At 43.3% G+C, this 19,618-nt stretch overlaps 1 protein-coding gene across 14 annotated transcripts in view; it reads left to right on the top strand.

The window, feature by feature from the left end:
• GDPD5 (glycerophosphodiester phosphodiesterase domain containing 5) overlaps positions 1-14,516 on the top strand; it is a 168,552-nt gene extending 154,036 nt beyond the window's left edge. For all 14 annotated transcript variants that reach the window (XM_074216889.1, XM_074216898.1, XM_074216897.1 and 11 more), the window contains 2 exons: positions 5,049-5,161; positions 11,231-14,516. In XM_074216889.1, the coding sequence (XP_074072990.1) occupies positions 5,049-5,161; positions 11,231-11,349 (232 nt within the window). In that variant the 3' untranslated portion in view covers positions 11,350-14,516. The remainder of the gene's footprint in view (positions 1-5,048; positions 5,162-11,230) is intronic.
• The last annotated feature ends 5,102 nt before the right edge of the window (positions 14,517-19,618 follow it).

Genomic DNA, 19,618 nt, shown 5'->3' with positions numbered 1-19,618 from the left:
ATCTCTGCAGTTAAATTTTTCAAGGACCAATCAGATTTGAACATATCGCTGAGACAGCTTGTTCAAGGAAAGCATTTAAGGTTGCATTTGACATTTTTATTCTCAAAGAGGAATTCTAAATTCCCTACCTTTTAATCCAATGTGTGGCTGGGAATGTGCATTCAGATGCAGAAAATCATTTACAAAAACATAAACAAATCACTTCACTGGTGCCTGCCTCAGTTTCCTCATCTGTAAAATGTGGATAATAATAACACCTGCCTCCCAAGGTTGTTGTGAGGATCAAATGAGATAATTGTAAAGGGCTTAGCCAGGCCTGCCACATAGGAAGCCCTTTATAAATGTTAACTATTATTAGTCCTTAATATTATGGTCATCATCTGTATTTATTATTATGGTTTTCAGAATTATCATCATTATTATATTATCAAGATTGCCCTTAACCAGAGGATTGTAGGTGCTACTTTCTCTAACCATTATCCTATATGCCTCATTATAACATGCATGTGGAGTTGACAGCACAGGGATTAGTACTTTTGTCAAATGGGAAAGCTATCTAACCCAGATTCTGCAGTGAATCATTTGCAGGCCCACCCCCACACTCTCCTAGTCCTCTCTCTTTGGGGGGAGATGCTGCCTCCCCCATGCCCCATGAAAGGCTGTTTTTTCCCCAACACTGCACAAGAAACTAGGTTGTATCTCCCTCTGAACTGTGCCTCAGGGAGGTTCAGGAGGCACTGGGGAGATGGAGCTTGACCAGGAGGAGAGCAAAGAGCCCATTGGGTGGAGTGGGGGGGGAGGGAAAGAAGGCCCTTGGAGGCCCAGGGTGTGGGCCCCAGGATCCCCTGACTTCTCTGATCATTGTACCTATCCCTCCTCTCTTCTCTTCTGCTGCACTCGGGCTCTCTCAGCTATCACTTAATCAGGTAATTCTACTGATGCCTTTCTTTCCTCCCCTACTTCACCTTCCTCCCCCACCCCACTTATCCTCTGTTCTTCCCATATCTCTTTTTTTCCTCCTTTATTTCTCTTTTCCTTTTTCCCATCTTACCTTTTCTTCCCTCCACTACCCCTCTTCCTCTCCTATTCTCTTCTTTCTCTCTTCTACCTTTTCCTTCTGTCCCCTCCTCCTTCCATCATTCTCACGTCTTCCTGTATACTGTTCCCTTTTTCTTCTACTTCTGTCCTGGTGTGGTAGAAAAAGCACTAGAAACTTTGATGTGATCCATCTTGGTCTTTTATGACCTTGGACAGATCACTTCTCTTCTTGGGGACCTCATTTTCCCCATATGTAAAATCAGGAGGTTGGACTAAATGATCTCTTAAGATTACTGGAAGTCACCCTCTCAAGGAGCTCTTTCCTCCATCCCTTCTGACTCCTATCCCTCTTGGATAAGAGAACTGCCCTCAACAAGAGGTGAATAAGGATAGGGGCTGAGCCAGGAAGAGGATACAAAAGGAAAAGACACAGACAATTCCTTTAGATCCCCAAAAGAGGAGAAGGCTGCTTCAGTTACCCCACTCTGTCTCCTTTCATGATTTCCTTTGGTTGAAGACCAGAGGTTTTAGTCATTTTTGTATCCTAGACCCTTTTTTGGCAGTATGGGGAAGCCTAGGGACTCCTTTGCAAAATAAAATATGTATAGGATTGCAAAGGAAGCCAATTACATTGAAATACAACCCTCTGTGTGTATGTGAATATACATACATATATATATATGAGTTTATATATATGTATGAGTTTATATATATGTGTGTATATGTGAGTATGTATATATATGTATATATATACATATGGCTGGGTTGGCACAACTCAAAAGGTCCTCTTGTCCTCATTCTTTTTTCCCCCATTCCTTCCCGGTTCACTGCCCAACAACTCTTCCCAGCATATATATATATATATATATACATATATGTATATATATATATATATATATATATATATATGTATATATATATATATATAATTTATAGATAAATGTTTTTTAAAGGTCACACACCCCAGATTAAGAACCCCTGCCTTAGGCCCTTTCCTGGCAAAAGGCAGAAGAAGCAGTAAGCACCATGGTCCACCCATACAGGTGATGCTAGCTAGCATAGCAAAGGAGCTCTAGAACTCTATTGAAGTGAAAGCACAGGTGTTATTGCCAGCTTATTTCCAGACCAGACCCTCTACAATGGTGGTGTCTGGAAGGCCATGGTTGGTATTGCCCTTAGCTCAGTTCAAGTACAATATGGGAATACTCTGGCCACATGACTCAAGCTCTCCCTTTCTCCCCCCTTCCTCTAACACTCTCTCTCCCCTCCTTTCTTTTCTCTTCTATCCCTCCCTCCTTCCCTCCTTCTCTTCTCTCATCTCCTCTCTTATCTTTCTCTCTCCTGTCTTTCTATTCCCCTTTATCCTCTCCCTCTGTCTCCCCCACACACACTTCTCTCTTTGTCTCTTTCCCTCACCCCCAATGTACATAAGTTTCTGCTTGCTACTCTCTCTGCTTTTCTATCTCTCAGAGATCATGGGTTTCTCCCACTTTCCCTTTGCCCGTCCTGTCCTCATAAGTCTACCTCCTTCACTATTGTGATTATAAAATGAACAGTTTGCAAAACTCTTCCCTCCATACTCACCCCAATCCTCCTTAATTTCACCTCCTTCTTTGGGTAGACTTTGGGTTCTGATCTCAGTTCTCCCACTAACTAACCAAGTCATTTCCCTTCCTGAACCTCAGTTTGTCCATCTGCCAAATGTGCAGGTTTCATTGGGTGATCATAGATGTCTTCCATCTCTGGTATTCCAGGAATCTCTGGCTGGGCTGGCACAACTCAAAGGTCCTCTTGTCCTCATTCTTTTTCCCATTCCTTCCCGATTCACTGCCCAACAACTCTTCCCAGTAGAAAATACTTCCTGACATCTCACCTCCATCTTTTACAATGTTGTCCAAGCCCCATCTTGATTCCTCTGCCTTCAAAGGACAGGAAAGAAGGTCTGGCTTCCACCCCTAGCTGTGGCTGTACCAGATGGACCTCTCCTTATGTTAGTGGAGCCTTGCTTGGGTACTTCAAATTTGTATTTGTAATTGTAAACACTGTCAGAGAGGCTGACATATAAAGAGAATTCTATTTGATAAAAAGAAGAATCACTTTTGTAAAGTACTTGTCCTCTAATTTTTTGGGGGTGTCAATCCAAATTTTCATATATTGGGGGGGAGTCACTTAAGATTGAACCCACTGAGATGTTCTTAGCAATATCTACTTTTTAGCCAGAATAAGCCTTCCACCCAATTTTTGTGGATTATTAATTTATAAAATAATCCCATTGATTTTTTTTGGGGGGGAATGATCCTATCCCTACTCCCCAGGTAAGTTATTGACTAGGAGAAGAGCCCTAAAATTCTCTGCATCCCCATGACAATTGTCCTTCTCCCCACTCCCCCTCCCCCTAGCTAAAGCTAAAACCAAAGGCATCATTGATCATTTGCCTCCTTCCCCCTCCTCTCTCCCTTACTCGTGTGTGCTATCTCTTGAGACCCTCCCTCTCCAGCCTCCCCTTAAAGCTGTCCCTGCAACACTACTTAGTCCTTGTTTAGTTTGTTTCCCTCAGTCATCAAAGGAACACCCTCAGCCTGGTTGATTTAATGCTTTAAGCTATAACTTCCCTTTAAGAACAGTTTGAGACTATCCCATCGCTTTAGGACAGTGCTAAAAAGGGGGAGGGGAAAATCATCTCCTGGGTAACTAGCTCCAGTTCCTTTTTGCTCTTCTGCCTATTGTGTTCATGGGCACATGAGGAAAAAAAAAAAACCTCCTCCTCCTTCCCTTACAAGACTGTCTTACCTTCTTCTCTTGCTTTCTTTCACTAGCTATTAAAAGTAGGTTATTTCTGACCCACCCTGTAACTGTTGAGCCCTGTTCTAGCAGACGCCCCTCCAAGCTATTACAGTAGACTTCTGTTGTTGTGAGCCCCTGATATAACAAACCCTTATCAAATCAGCAAACCTCTTTTACCCCTAAGTCTGGATCTAGCAAATCTCATTGAATAATAACCCTATAGAATAGAGCAGACTCCCTCTGACAGTGGCTTTTGTATAGTAGGTCCCTTTAGTGGATTTTTCTTACAGTAGATCCCATGCATTGAAGACCCTTTTAAAGCAGAGTTGTTTTAGCACACTCCCATTACAGCTAATAGAGACCTCTAAAGTCTTCTAATAGCATACTTCTATTAGGACAGACCCCTGGTACCTAGAGGACCTGCTGGGTAGCAAATCTCCATTATTTCAGAGACCTCATAGATCAGATACTAGTTCCAAAAGGCCTCTGTTTCTGATTGATAATTTTTACAATGGATTTTAGCTGTAACAGCTCTGTTATTGGCAATGCCTTCTGACCTGCAATAATCACTATTGTAATAAAGCCACTAAAATAGTGATCTTTTTTAACAGGCCTTCTTTTATTCCTAACACCAAATTTCTATGATTAGATTCCCTATAAATAGTGTCTCTATTATAGTAGACCACTCTTATAATGAACCTCTACAACAAGAGACCTGTAATCATGACCTCTGTTAAAGCAGCTCCCTTGCAAAGGTAGGGGATAGACTAGATATTTATAAACACAGGGTGCCCCTCAGAGGGTGAGAGGTCTGTTGGAAAGAGATTTGAGTCAGGGAACAGGACCCTTAGCCTGGACTGTGTTATTCCATGACCTCAGTCAAGGCCCTTTCTGAGCCTCAAGTTCTTTCTCTGGACTGGATGACGACCTCTCAGGACCCTCCTGGCTCTGTATTCCATGTTCTAAGAAGCTTTCTAACTGACACAGCACACTCTATGACTCTTAGTTCCCACTGGTTTCTGGGATACTCCACTCCAGGGGGACCACTGTAGCTTGTGCTCTCTTTGCTCTCATCACGAGACCCAGATGCTCAGCCCTGTGATTACACTTCCTGAACCTGACCCTACCTGGCTCTTACCATGCAGGCAGAGCCAGCTGGCTCAGGGCTCAGGCCCAGGCCACCCACAACAGGAGGACCTGACCCTCAGTCTTCTTCCCTTCCATAGGTGGCGACTGGGTAGCATTCGGACCTACAACCCAGAACAAATCATGCTCAGTGCAGCTGTACGTCGGACCAGCCGTGATGTCAAGATTATGAAGGAGAAGTTGATCTTTTCAGGTGAGCTACAGGTTCTGAACTCTGAACCTGTGTTAGGAGGGATCTGGAAAAGAAAATGCTAGAGGTGGGAGAGGTGGAAAAGGGAGTAGGTACTCTGTCCCAGCTGTCCTTAAAGAGGAAATTCTTTGAATTGGGGGCTTCTTAACCATATTTGTGTAATGTACTCCACTGACAGTCTGGTGAAAACTATGGACTCTTTCTCAGAATTGTGTTTTTAAATGCACAAAATAAAATCTTTGATGTTGCAAAGGTATATTGAAATAGTTATCAGAATTTTTTTAAAGGTCACAGATCCTAGGTTAAGAATGCCTATTATGGGGCAGCTAGGTGGCACAGTGGATAAAGCACCGGCCCTGGAGTCAGGAGTACCTGGGTTCAAATCCAGTCTCAGACACTTAATAATTACCTAGCTGTGTGGCCTTGGGCAAGGCACTTAACCCCATTTGCCTTGCAAAAACCTAAAAAAAAAAAAATGCCTATTATATCCTTTCGGTTCTTCTTTAGCCCCACAACATAAGCATATATGCCCTAACCAATGGACTCTGCCATGGGTAAGACCCAGTGTAGGAGTGTGTGTCTATGTGCCTATCTTGCTAAACATTCTGCCCTTTATATGGTCATCAGTAAGAGACATATCCTTAGTTGTGCCTCTATCAATAGAGAGAGGTTTGTACTTTTCACACAGTCTCAAAACCAGTTTCACACATTTTTGAGACACACAGTCCTGGAAATGGGTTCTATGTAAATGGCCCAGTTAGACGTTGCCCATGCAAATAAATTCAGTCAACTTTTATGCTCCACTGGGCTAATCAACCCAGAGGATTTGAATTTCACAATTTATAATAATAAAGGGAAGTGAGCTGGCCCTCAGGAGATCTCAGATCTAGATCTGACTGAATCACTAGTACACTATTAGAAGAGTTTAGAGGTCTCTATTAGCTGTAATGGGAGTCTGCTAAAACAGCTTTGCCTTGGGCAAAGTCACTTCCCTTCCTGCATGCCAGTTTTCCCATTGGTAAGATGAGAGAATTGGAATATTTGCCTTCCGAGGTTCCTTCCATTTCTGAGTCTCTCTATTCTGTGTTCTAAAATCCCTTTGAGCCATGACATTCTGTATTCTGTATTCTCTTACAGCTTGTTGTGTTCTGCGTTTAATCTAAGATCTGAAAGGGCTGAAATATGAATTCCCTAAGTCATTCATGCAGTCTCTTTGTAACTAACATTGGGGAATGGGGTGTCTAGGACAATTCTTTATTGGAAATTGTTCCTTACTTGAATTGAAATCCAGTTCTGCCCTCTCAGCCTAAGCAAAGCAGGGCTAACCCTTCTTTAACATGATGTCTGCCACCTCCACACTGAACACCCTTGGTTCCCTAAACCCATCTCCATGTGGCCTGGTTTCCTCTCCCAGTCTTCTCTTGATAGTCTTCAGTTTTGTAATATTGGAATAGCATTAGTGACTCCATTTTGCCTTTATCTACCATACTGTGGAATGAAGTCTTAAATCCAACCAACAGTCTCAGCTCTTAGAAACCATGAGCCCCGAGCCCACTTTTTTTGCAAACACATACACTGCTAAATAAATCACTTGTCACCCCAACTTTCTTCTAAAATATAAAATCACCATTAATGGAAATCAAAAATGTTTCCACATGAAAGAGATCCAACAAATGACTGAGGAGTTGAGTTCTCCCCCTTCCATGTTGCTTCTATATCTTTCCTCTGTTCTATTTTGGTTTGTGGGGTGAGCCAGGAAGCTAGCCAGGCAGTCTAAATTTGCTTTTATCAGGATGCCACCTTTTTTCTTCCTTTTTAAAAATAACAACTGTGGATATTTATATAGTGTTTCTAAGTTTCACAGAGCACTTTACAATAATTTCATGATTTGAGCTGCATAGCAACCATATAAGGTAGATATGATATGTATCCCATTTTACAGAAAAGAAAATTGAGATTCAGAGAGACTAAGTGATTCACTATGGTCACCCAACTAGTGAACATCAGGATAGGGTTTAAACCTCAGGTCTCTGTAGACTGCAAAAACAGCAATCTTTTTTCAATATATCATCCACACCCAAAAAACTCTCTACCATGCTTCTACTAAAACTGCCATCCTCTGTTCAAAGAGAACCCTTCAGCTCTGACATTCCATGTTCTAAGGACCCTCCCAGTTCTGACAGTCTGGGCTCTAAAGTCCCTTCCAATTCTAACATTTTATGTTCCAAGGCCCATCTAATTTCTAACTCTGGGCTCTAAGGACCCTCCCAGCTCTAACATTCTGTGTTCTAAAGGCCTTCCCAATTCAGACATTTAGGGTTCTAAGGACTCTCCCAGTTCTGACATTCTATGTTCCAAGATCCATCTCATTCTGACATTCTGATCCCTTCCTCTGAACTCTGACATTTTGAATTGTAAGATCCCTCTCAGATCTGACATTCTCAGTTCTAAGAAACCTTCCAACTTCCACATTCATTGTTCTGTCATTTTGGATTGAAGGATTCTAAGCCCCACTATAGATCATTTTAGCCAGGCCCCTAGGTTTGGTCTCTTTCATTCTTCCCCACTAAGGAGCAATATGAACCCTGTTCCTAGATCTTCCTTCTCCCCCTTTGCCTGGTAATCGATCAAACTATTTCAGAAGGACAGAAGGCAGTGCTGCATACTACCTCACCTCCCCAAGAGTAAAAGAAGTTTGGGTGATTGGCATGAGGATGGTGGTCATGAAACCATCTCCCCAATTCTTTAATTCTGGCCCCAGACAGCCCTGATCCTACATGATCATTCATTGACTTGAGTAAATAAGAGTCTATGAATCATCCTGTGCAAACCTATCTACTTGTGAAATCACAATTGCATTGACAAGAAGATTTTCATTAACAAGTATTGAGATGTTTGATTTTGCTTTGTGACATTACAGAGTATCTTCACCCAAAATCAGCTAAAAGTGTCTTTAAACAGAGTGACAAAAGGAAAGAGAAATCTTTGGGGAGATTAGGTAGGATTCCTGGAGGAGGAGGCATTGGAGTTGGGTCTTGCAGAATATGTAGACTACCTGGAGATAGATTATTTTTGTATTTCCCTCAAAACCAAATCCATCATTTAGTCAACCAACAGTTTTTTTCAGCATCAGTGTGCTACACAACACACAGTTGCTGACTAATTAATGGCTGATAGATGAATGAATATAGTAAGCTCTATCTTTCTCACTTTCAACATCATTGCCTGTATCCAATCAGTTGCCAAATCACACCCATTCTGCCTCCCCCATATCCATCACATGTGTCCCATTCTCTGAACTCATGTACTTGCAACTCTAACTCAGGTCCTCATCATCTCTCCCCTGGACTACAGAAAGGAATTCCTATCAGGTGTTCACACTACCAGCTCTTCCCTCTTTAATGTTCCCTCTAGACAGCCACCAAATCAATATTCCAAACACAAAAGTTTAAACATCTACTCATTTACTCAGTCTCCCATAGCTCCTTCCTGCCTTCAGGATAAAACACAGCCTCCACCCTTTCACAATCTGACTCCAATCTGTCCTAGGCTGAGTTCACATCTTCTCTAAGATGATCTCTACTTGATCCTATCTGTAGGTTGTTTGTACCCAGTTATTTACATGTTGTCTTTTTCTTTGAGCTCTTGGAGAGTATGAATTGCTTTATATTTTTATTTTTTTATGCCTTTCTTGAATCCCTAGTGTCTAGGTCAGTGTGTAGCACAAGGGAGATGCTTAATAGATGCTTGCTGGCTTTAATTGTTGTTGATACCATATTGTCTACATTTCAGTGAAAATGGATTATTTATTTCTCATACATAACAATCTCCCACCTCTGGGCTATATGTAATTCCCCATGTCTAGAATGTTCTCAACCCCCACTTCTGCCTCTTTCAATCCCTATTGCTCCAGTCATTCCAATTATTCCTGACTCTTCATGACCCCATTTGGAATTTTCTTGGCAGAAATACTGGAGTGGTTTGCCATTTACAGTTGGAGGAACTGAGGCAAAAAAAAGGTTTAAGTGATTTGTCCAGGGTCATATTGCTCCTAAGTATCTAAGGTTAGATTTGAACTCAGGAAGATGAGTCTTCACTCATGGGTACCATGGTTCCACCTAGGTACCCTTAGGTCAGAGGATTTGAACTTCCCAACTATGTTCCTGACTCCCTATAGGACCTTGGGCAAGTCATTTCTCCTCTGAAGAAACTATTTCTTCATTGGTTAAATGAGCTGATTGAATTGAACAATTCCTAAGGTCTCTTACAGCTCTCAACCTATGAATTTATGAACACTACATATGTACTAATTCTACTGTTTTCTTTGGCCCCTCTAATTCTCCTTAGTCCTTTTCTCTTTAAGACTCTCTCTCTCTCTCTCTCTCTCTCTCTCTCTCTCTCTCTCTCTCTCTCTCTCCTCTAATCTTCTTAATTACCTCCTGGAAATGTATGCAAGACACACTTTTAATTAAGTTTCATTTGCACTTTTAAAATTTTCTCCATCAGTTTCTTATGTCTAGATGATCAACAATTGAACAAAGTAAGCCTTGCTTTGTTGAAAATTTAACAACAGACTCATTGTTGGATCTGGCTCCCACAGCCTCCTCATGGCTCTGTCTTTCTCCTCCCTCCCTTTCCCCTCTATCCTTAAATCAGTGGAGTCAAACTCAAATAGAAATGGGGTCACTAAACTAGTTATAAGGATACCTGTAGAGGCATATTGACTTTGAAAACCATATTTTAGCATTATGATTTATTGCATTTTTATTTATATATTTCCCAATTACATTTTAATCTGGTTTGGACTTCACTGGGAGCCAGGCCATATTGGTTGATACCTCTTCCCTAAAGAACTCTGAACACCTCTGAGGTCCCTCCCCACCACACATATATCCACATGTTCATTCCTTTCAAGTTCTCTCTATCTCCTTCCCTTCTATCCTGCCACATGTCTCTTTCTCTCCCTGGGAGACCTTTCCCTCCACCTCCACTTCTCCCCTCCAGGTTCTCCCTGTACCCTTCCTCTCTTTCCCTTTTCAGAATTTCTCTAGCTCTCCCTACCTTCTGTTCATTCCTGTCTGTCTGTCTGTCTGTCTGTCTCTCTCTCTCTCTCTCTCTCTCTTTCTCTCTCTCTCTCTCTCTCTCTCTCTCTCTCTCTCTCTCTCTCTCTGTGTGTGTCTGTCTTTCTCTTTTTCTCTCTGGCTCCCTCCTTCTCTGGCTTCCTTTTCACCTGAAACATTCCTGTGAAAGTCTCTGAAAATATGGGTCTGAAACAACTAATTGAGTTCTCATCTGGCCTTGATCTCAAGGTCACAACTGGACTCTCTGGCTCCTGGCTCCTTCCTTCATTTAATACCAAGGCATCATGGAGAAACATGGAATTTAGAATAACAAGGAACCTTCAAGATCTAATCTGACTGCCTCCCCCATTTTACATATGCGGATACTAGGGTCCAGAGAGATTATAAGACTTGCCCAAGGTCACCCAACTGAGAAGGAGCAGAACCAGGATTCAAACTTGCTCCTTCTGACTCCAAATTCAAATTTTTTTCCAATATATCTTCCTAATAATGTACAGCTCTGATCATAGAACTGCTCCCCTCAAAAGTCTTCAGTGACTCCCTTTTGCCTACAGACTGAAAGATAAACTGATCCTGGCAATCAGGGCTGTTGATAATATCTAGACTGTCTCTCTAGACTTGTCTCTCACTATTCACCATCACATAATAAAAGAAACAAATCCAAGTGCTTTAAGGTTTGAAGATTAATACTTACATATATTGTCTTGTTTGAATTATTAAATGAGGATATTGGGAAGAACCTGAGCAAAATTCTAGATGCTTAGCAGTTGGTGAGATGTCCAGTTTAGCTGGAGCTGGGTCCTTTCCCCTCCTCCATTTTGCCCAGAGATTGGGTGTCTCTGACATTCTTCCCTGTTCCTGCCTTCCCCACCAGGTTAGGTGGGGGTGTCTCTGGCCAGACATTCTCCCCTGCTCCCAGTGACTCTCTTATTTCTCATCTTCTCTGTTTCATGAGCACATATATTAATTACCCTTCTTTTCTGACTCTCAGAAATCAGCGATGGTGTAGAGAATACAGATGATCTCTCCATGTGTTCCGAGAATGGCTTTTCCAATGATGTTCTCACCCCCGTGGAGCCCAAGACACGCCCTGGCAGAGGAGGACGCTAACCTTGACAGATCCAGTGTCCCCAGTTCACTCCTACCCTTCCAGCCAAGCACAGGAAGGGCCACTGGGCCCTGTGGCCTGGCCTGTAAATATGTAGAAAGTCCTCTAAGAGCTGGTGGTATATGTAGGAAGTTGGGGTACAAGGCAGAGACCAGTGGAGGGTACCCCATGCAAATCCCCAGTCTGGCCTCAGTGGGGAGGTAAATGTGACTTGGAGAGACAGTTGTCAAGATGCCTTCCCAAATCCCTCAACTCTACCTTCTCCCATGTTCTCAACTATCACCAACCCTGTTAGGGTCCTCTTTGACCAAGCACCTCATCCCTGTGTTTGTTCTGGGTGGTCAGAATCAAGAGCCAAGTTGTCCTTGGCCCTGGTCATAGAGGGAGGCTATAATCCCTATGGGAGGGAACACTTTCTTTTTGAAAGGTGTTTGGTTCCAGTCTTCCTGAGAGGAACAGAAACCACAGCAGTAACTGGACCCAGCTGCTATGAAGATGAGGGTGGAAGGGATTCAGGAAACTGAATGTCCCTGTCAGCCCCATATGGGAAGCTAAGAGGAAACCCCAGGCAAGGAGCTGACTCTTCTTTCTCCATGTCCCAAGCAGAGATGCTTCCTTAGTCAGTTCTGCCACCACAAGAGGTGGTGGACTACAGTACAAGAGGGTCTGGTGGTAAGGACCACCAGGGACTCTTTTGAACCACAGAAGGGACCATATGTGTGTGAGATGTCTATCAGTCTGTGCGCATGAATGAAATTCATTTTTTATTTTAAATTTTTAAATATGGCCTACAAGAGTAGTGGGCCCCCCTTTGATCAGTGCTGATACAGCTCCAATCACCATGTAAATAGGAATGCACAAGTGGTATCACTCCTTGCAGAATTACTTATTTAACAAGAAGAGAAATATCCCGTTTCTTGGGTTCTCCTGCCATGCTGCGCCTAGCAGCAGAGGGGAGCCAGGGTGGCAGAGGAACAGGAGAGCATTCCAGAAAAAATCAGTTGGAGCTGGGAATGTTTAATCTAGAAAAGAGAAGAACTGGAGTGGGGGAAGGGTGGGAGGGAGGAGGGAGGGAGGCAGGTGGGGATGAATAATTAACATTAATATGGTGCTTTATGGTTGAAAAGCACTTCACAAATTGGATCTCATTTGATCCTCATAACAGCCCTGGGAGGTTGGTGCTATCATTTTACAGATGAGTAAACTGAGGCAAGCAAAGGTTGTGACTTGCCCGGAGTCATCCCATGTCTTGTAAGTGTCTGAGGTCAGATTTGAACACAAGTTTTCCTGCCTCCAGGTCTACCACATCATCATCCACAGGGCCAGTTAACTGCCTCAATGATACTTAGCACACATTTCTTAAGTAATCACTGAATCAATCCACAAGTTTTTGTTAAGCACCTACTATGTGGCTAGCACTAGAAATACAAAGACAAAAGTCTGAGCGGAGCCAACATTTATAAGTCTATGCAAAATTTACAAAATGAATACCGGGAAGTTTGAGGAGTGTGAGCAATAGGGGAAGAGAAAGATTAGGAAAGATTTCATGTAGGAGGTGATCCTTGAGCCAGGTCTACTGACTTCTAATCCAGTATCCTTTCTGCCAATATTCATGTATTCCCTTCTTTTGGAGGGAAGAGAATGAGTTGATGGGAGAGGTGAGGGGCCTCTAAGTCATTGAAAAGGGAACAGTTTCTTTCCTCACTTGAGAAGACAAGAAACTTTTATTTACACCACCTCTCCTCCCTGCTGACCTTTTTCTTCCTATAGAGATTCCTCCTGATGAGTGGGGAAAGGAAGGAGGGAATAAATATTAATTAAGCACCTACTGTGTACCAGACATAGTGTTAAGTGCTTTTCAAATATTACCTCATTTGGTTTGAAAGCTGCAGAGATGGGGTCAAATGCTTTCTTAATTGTCCCTATTTCTGGTCCTTCTAGCTTTCTTTGAGACATGCTCCAGACTTTTAGGTTTCCTTTTCTCCCCCCCTCAAAGGAAATATGACCCCATTTTCTCACCTTTCTCATGTCCTAAAGAGGGGAAGAGGAAACAGGAAAAATGCATCTCAGGGCAGTCTGGAGCTCACAATCCATCTAGAGAAGCAAGACATACAGAAAACCCTTTTCATTTATTGCCCATTCGATTTTCAGGTGTCCACATCCTCTCATCTTTGGGACAGTGTCCTTGTCCAAGTTCCTAAGCTAGGCACAAAGCTTTCATGGGGTCTGGATCATACTGATCAAGGGCTAGATCTCAAAACTTCCTGAGGAGGAGGACAGAGTATCCAATATCAAGGTGAACCTTTAACATCAAAGACTTTCTGGAGCCAGTCTAGGATGGGAGCCCTGCTCTGTAGGGATTCCTTGTTATAGAGTGTATTTGTGTCTAAAAAAACAGCATATGGACCTGTCTTCAGATAAGAACCCTCCCTAGGCAGATCATTAATTTGGCAGATGCTTCAGAGAATTCCCTTGAGAGCGTTCAAGCGGGGATGAACTTTTCCTCTAGGTATATAAACTGAATGAAGATCTCAGGCCCTGCCCACTCAGGAGCTCATACCCAGTCACCAGAGCTCATTTAATTGAATAGATTTTACCAATGCTGGTGATACAGGCAGTTCAATCTCTGCCCTCAAGAGGATTACAATTTAGTGGGCAAAGACAGTGAAATATTTAGAACATAGGTACAATGGAAAATATTGTGGATAAAATAAAATATCAGAACTGTTGTGCCAGAAATCATCTCATCCTGCTTCATATTAAAAAAGAGGAAACAGACCCAGAGAAAAATGGTAGGAGGTCAGCCCATAGTAAGTGCTTAAGAAACATAGACTGATTGATCACCAGAACCAGAATCTGAAACCACTCTCAGGTTGGACTACTCCTTTCCCTAACTGCTCAAAGGAGAGGTCCAGGTATGAGAAACTGGGAGAAGCAACAATTTACTGTTCTGGTGGACTACTGATGAAGGGAGTTGCCAACCTCTTTTCAATGGATCCAGGATGCAGAATGAAATGTTTTTGGACATGGTCAACATGTTTTGCTTGACTCTGCTTATATGTTACAAGGGGTTTTGTTTTGTTTGAGATGTTTGAAGTAGAAAGGAGAAAAGATACATTCTTATCAATTGAAAAAATAAAAATAAATGGCTATTAAAAGGGGAAATTAATCTAATATTGTGCAGCATTTATCAACTTATGTGTGCCAGTCTTTTAATGGGGGGGGGGGGGTAGGGAAGAAGAAAGGAGAGCAAATCCTAGGCTTTCCCAAGGGGGTCCAGTTGAGGCAAGGAGACTCATATGCAGAAAAGGTCCTAGACTCAATTCATAACTCATTTTGAAAGAAGGAAACAAACATGGAGAAGGGAAGGGAGTTGAGGTTACCATGCTAGCTAGTCAATGGCAGAGAAACCACAATCAATAAGAAAACCAGGACTTCAGAAATTCAGAGCCTTTACTGTCATCCAGATGAGTCACACTTCCCAGTCTTTGAAGTATGGAAGGGAGAAATGGGGCCAGCATGGTGAATGAGACCATATTAGCTATTGAACCTGATAAAAAAATTTACAAGCAACATTTGAGCTCTGTGTTTAACTCTCTTAAAGGGATAGATTCTGGTGACCCCAGAGGGAACTGTGACCAGTAAGGGGAGGTGAAGATGTTAATGACCCCAGATAACTAGGGAAAGGAGTACTTGGTGCAGAGAGATGGCAATAAACATTAAGTGTTTACTGTGTACTTTCTGAGTTAAAATGCTAAGGACACAAATACTAGTAGAGAGAGACAGTCCTGCCTTCAAAAAGTTTACATTCTAGTGGGGGAACACAAGGAAATTCAATGGGAAGGGGACAGGGAAGAAAAAGGCCTGAGAGGAATGAGTGAAGATTCAACTCAATCAGAAGTTTTTATGACACAACAGCTGTCACATGAAGTAGTGAGTTCATCATAGATATCCTAAATCTAAACTGGGGATGGTGGCCCAGTCAGGGAGACTAGAAGAGGATTTCCTCACTGAGAGGGAGATCTAAATACCCGCTGAGGTACCCTAGTTCTGTTTCCCCTGAAGGTGGGAGGTGAAAAAGGATTTGGGGTGTTTCAATGGCTCTTAACCTGGACTGAGGGAAGACTACCTAGCTAACTCCAAACTTTCAAGTGAGGGGATTTTCAAAAATTATTCTAGGATTGGATCTCGATCTAACTTTGGATCTGTTCCCCAAATACCATCCAGCACCCAGGGGTTCTAGGAAACCAGTGCTTTGGTTTAGGAGAGATGAAAGGACCCCAGTACTATCTGTCTTCATTAAGGAGTGGGGCTCAGCACTACCTAGAGAATTCAGGAATCAACCAAGGGCAACTACATTTTAAAATAAATTCATTTAACTCAAGGGAACTGAAGGACCAGTTTAATCTCCTCATTTTACAAATTGGGACTACTACAGAGATTTAAATTATCTAAAGTCAAATCATAATCCTCACAGCAAAGATTAAACTGTTCCAAGTCCAGAGCATTTTCCAATAGCCTCCCTCTCCTCTCTCCCTTCCTTCCTTCACCTCTATCTGTGCTTGTTTTGCCCATCACAGAATTACAATGAGAAGCTGGATTTAGAATCAAATGACTTGAACTCAGACTTGATTCTTGCCACTTACTAGCTGTGTAACCTTGAGCTAGTCATTCACCTTTCTGGTACTTCAGTTTCCTCATCTAGGAAGAACTTTGATGTCATCTAATGCTTTATTTCAAAAACCAAGGATCATATTTTCCTTAAAATCATAAGATTTAGAACCCAGAAGGGACCTCAAAGACCACCCCCTCCTTATTTTACAGGGGAGGAAACTGAGGTTCAAAAAGTAACTGGACTTATCCAGGGTTCACATAGGATGTACACCAGAGCATGGCATCTCTCTGTGTCAGGGCTCTTTCCACAGCACTGAGAGGGTTCTCCATTCTTCTATCTCAAAAGGTCCTACTTTTTTCCCTCCCTCCCTTCCCCAGCCTCCCCTACTCTCCCAGGATTAGATCAGGGTTCTGGGGTTGGGTGTTGTATGGGGAGTTCCAGCTTTGTCCTCACAGCTGTGCCCCAGAGGAAGACTTGGAACTGGTCAGCATCCTTACTCTCCTCAGTCAAAATAGAAGAACAAACAGTATTCCACAAGTATGTACAAACAAAATAGAAGAGAGAGAAACAGGTAGAGGCTAAATAAGTTGCTCAGTCACACAGCTAGTAAATATTGTAGGCTAGATATGAACTCAAGTCTTCCTTATTCCCGGATCAGCATTCCATCCCTTGTGCTACCCAGCTGCCTAGAGACACAGACAGATTCACACACAGAGACATAGTTACACAAACTAAAATATACACATACAAATATAGATACACATAGATATACACATACGAATACACACACACACACACACACACACACACAACCATTCAATATACTACAATATGTTTATAACTGCCGGTATCAGATATAAAATCCATTCCTTGACATTCAAAGTCCTTCATAACCTACTTTTCCTGGCTTTTGATGGATCACACCCCTTTCTCTTCGGTGACACTCTTTGTTCACCCCTCTACCATTCAATGCCACTCTCCTCCTGGCTCTTCCTAGAACACGACACCCCATCTCTCTCCTCAGTACGTTTTCACTGGTTTTTCTCAAAGCCTGGAACGCTCTCCAGTACTTGAATCCCTCCCCCTGGTCTTCTTCAAATCCCAGCTAAAATCCTAAAACCCCATCCTAGCCTTTCCCCGTCCTCCTTTAATCGGAGGGTCTTTCCCTCAGAGACCACCCCCAATGTATCTTGTTTGTACCCAACTGTTTGTCTCTCCCTTTAGAGTAGGCTCCTTAGGAAGAGAGACTGGCTGTCTTTCGTCCTTTATTTGGACCCCTTTCAGTATCTAGAATTCAGTAGGTGTTTAATAAACGCACGTCCTCCGGCACACACCTAGGACCTGGGCCAGACGCAACCATGCCCACTGCGGTCCGCGATCTGGGTCCGCCCGGAGCTACAGGCTCACGGCCACAGAATGCCACCCTGAGGGAGGGGAAGCGCAGGAACAAGCACAGCCACGAGCACGCCGGCTCCCACCAGCCCCTTCAGGTTGCCAGAAGGCAACAAAAGCTCGGGGCCCCCCCGGCCCGGCCCTCTTTTCCCCTCCCCTCCCCAGACTTCTCTCCTTTTCCCCTCCCCCTCGAGGCGGAGGCTTTGTCCTGCCCTCACTGTCAGTCCGAGTCGGAGAAGGCAGGAGCGCGGGGCGGGGGGACGGCTGGGCGGGCCAGAGGTGGGACCGAGCAGGTGGCGCGCCCAGAGACCAACCAGGTGAACTCCAGGTAGGTCCGGGGCGGGGCTGAGGCTGCCCGGGACGGGTGAGTGTGTCTGTGTGTCTGTGATGATGTCTGTCTATGCCTGAGTCTGGGTCTGTGTGCATGTTTGTGTGTGTGTGTGTGTCTCCGTGTGCCTGTGTCTATGTCTGTGCATGTGTGTGTCTCCATGTGTCCATGTCTGTGTGTGTGTCTGTGTTTCTTGTGTCTGTGCCTGTGTGTATGTCTCCGTGTCTGGTGTTTGTGTCTGTGTGTCTGTCTGTTTGTGTGTCTCTGTCTCTGTCTCTGTGTTTGTGTGTCTGTGCCTATGTGTCTCTTGTGTCTGTATCTATCTGTGTGTTTGTGTCTCCATGTGTCTGTGTCTGTCTGTGCATGCTTGTGTGCGTCCGTCTATGTGCCTGTGTCTGTGTGTGTCCATGTTTGTATGTCTCTGTGTCTGTGTTTGTGTCTCCATGTCTGTGCTGTGTGTCTGTGTGTCTCTGCGTGTCTGTGTATCTGTCTGCATTTGTGTGTTTATGTGCTCCCCAGGAGCCCATGTTTCTGGGCAGGTGTCTATCCCTACAGGGCAGGGTTCTGACCTAGCCTTAAAGAAGGAACAAGTCCCAAGGCCAGCCCTGATACTTTTGAAGCTGTCAGCCCCTGCCTGTCAGCTTCTTGGTTCTTTCTGGATCTGTGACCATGAGCGGCTAGATCTCTCTAAGGCCCCTTCCAGCTCTAAATCTCAGATCCCGTCCAGTCACCTTGTACAGTATTTCAGGATACAAAGTAAATCCTTAAGAAAGGCTTGTTGTCCCAGCATTAGTACGTTGCCATTTGTCTTCAGTGACAAGCTGGAGGCATCCAGAGGAAGGTAAACTTTCAAGATGAGAAGGGGATAGAAGATGATCATAGGATGTCAGTTGATTTGCCAAGTGTACCTAAAGCCATGGGAAGAAAATCCTTGGGAGATAGGATCATTGTCTTCAAGAATTTGCAGAGGGCTGAAATAGGACAGAGAGGAGATTTTTTTCTACTTGGCCCTTAGAAACATTGGGGAGGAAGTTACTAATGTTAAATTTTTATGTCTTTGTAACACTTAGAACTGACCCACAATTCACTGTAAGATCATAAATTTAAAGCTGGGAATGCTATTTTGGAGAATTTTGAATCCAATGTTATTTTACAGATAAGAAACTGAGGCAAAGTTACTTGACCATAGTCGCACAGACCATGGTGTCTGAGGCAAATCTTGAACCTGACTCCAATACCCAGTGTCCTATCCACTATGTCCTGCTGCCTTTTTGATCAGCTTCAGAAGGCTATAAGCAATCTGTTAGGAATGGTACCCAAGTAGTTTAAGATTCCTGAACTAGGAAGGAAATGGAATGAAATGGCCTCAGAGTCTCCCCTCAGAATCTTCTTCGACAGAGGCCAAGCCCTTCCTAGCCCCAGCCATGAGCTTGAGAGATCTTGGCTGATCTTGGATGGAACTCTGGTTTGGGTGATCTGGAGAGAGAGAAGGGCAGTTGAGATGCTGTCTGGGTAGCCTTCTCCCTCCTCTCATAACCCTAAGGCAGTGTTCAAGTATAATGACAGTGACAGAATGGCATAGTAGATAAAATTAAGAGCCTTAAGTTCAAATTTCATTTTTTGACATTGACCCTCTCTACAACCTGTTACTTAAGCTCTCTGATCTTCAGTTTTCTCCTCTAAAATGAAGGGTTTGAATTAGTTCTACGCCTTGAGTCCTGTGGTGCCACCCCTGTGCTAAGGAAGCCAGAAGACAGCAATCATTCAAGTTGAGGAAACTTCAAAAAGGGAGATGGAGAGGAGGAGTGCATATAAAGGAAGTTAAGATTAATAAAAAAAAAAAAAAAAAAAGACTGTGAACCAGATGATGAACTTATTAGGAAGGTTGGAGATTGCACTGGAGGTCTGTGGGTAAGAGCCACAAGGACCCAGACTG

The sequence above is a fragment of the Macrotis lagotis genome, chromosome 1 (assembly GCF_037893015.1).
Source record: "Macrotis lagotis isolate mMagLag1 chromosome 1, bilby.v1.9.chrom.fasta, whole genome shotgun sequence".
Taxonomy (NCBI): domain Eukaryota; kingdom Metazoa; phylum Chordata; class Mammalia; order Peramelemorphia; family Peramelidae; genus Macrotis; species Macrotis lagotis.
Note: the sequence above shows the minus strand (reverse complement) of the source record. Positions and strands in the feature narration are given on the sequence as shown.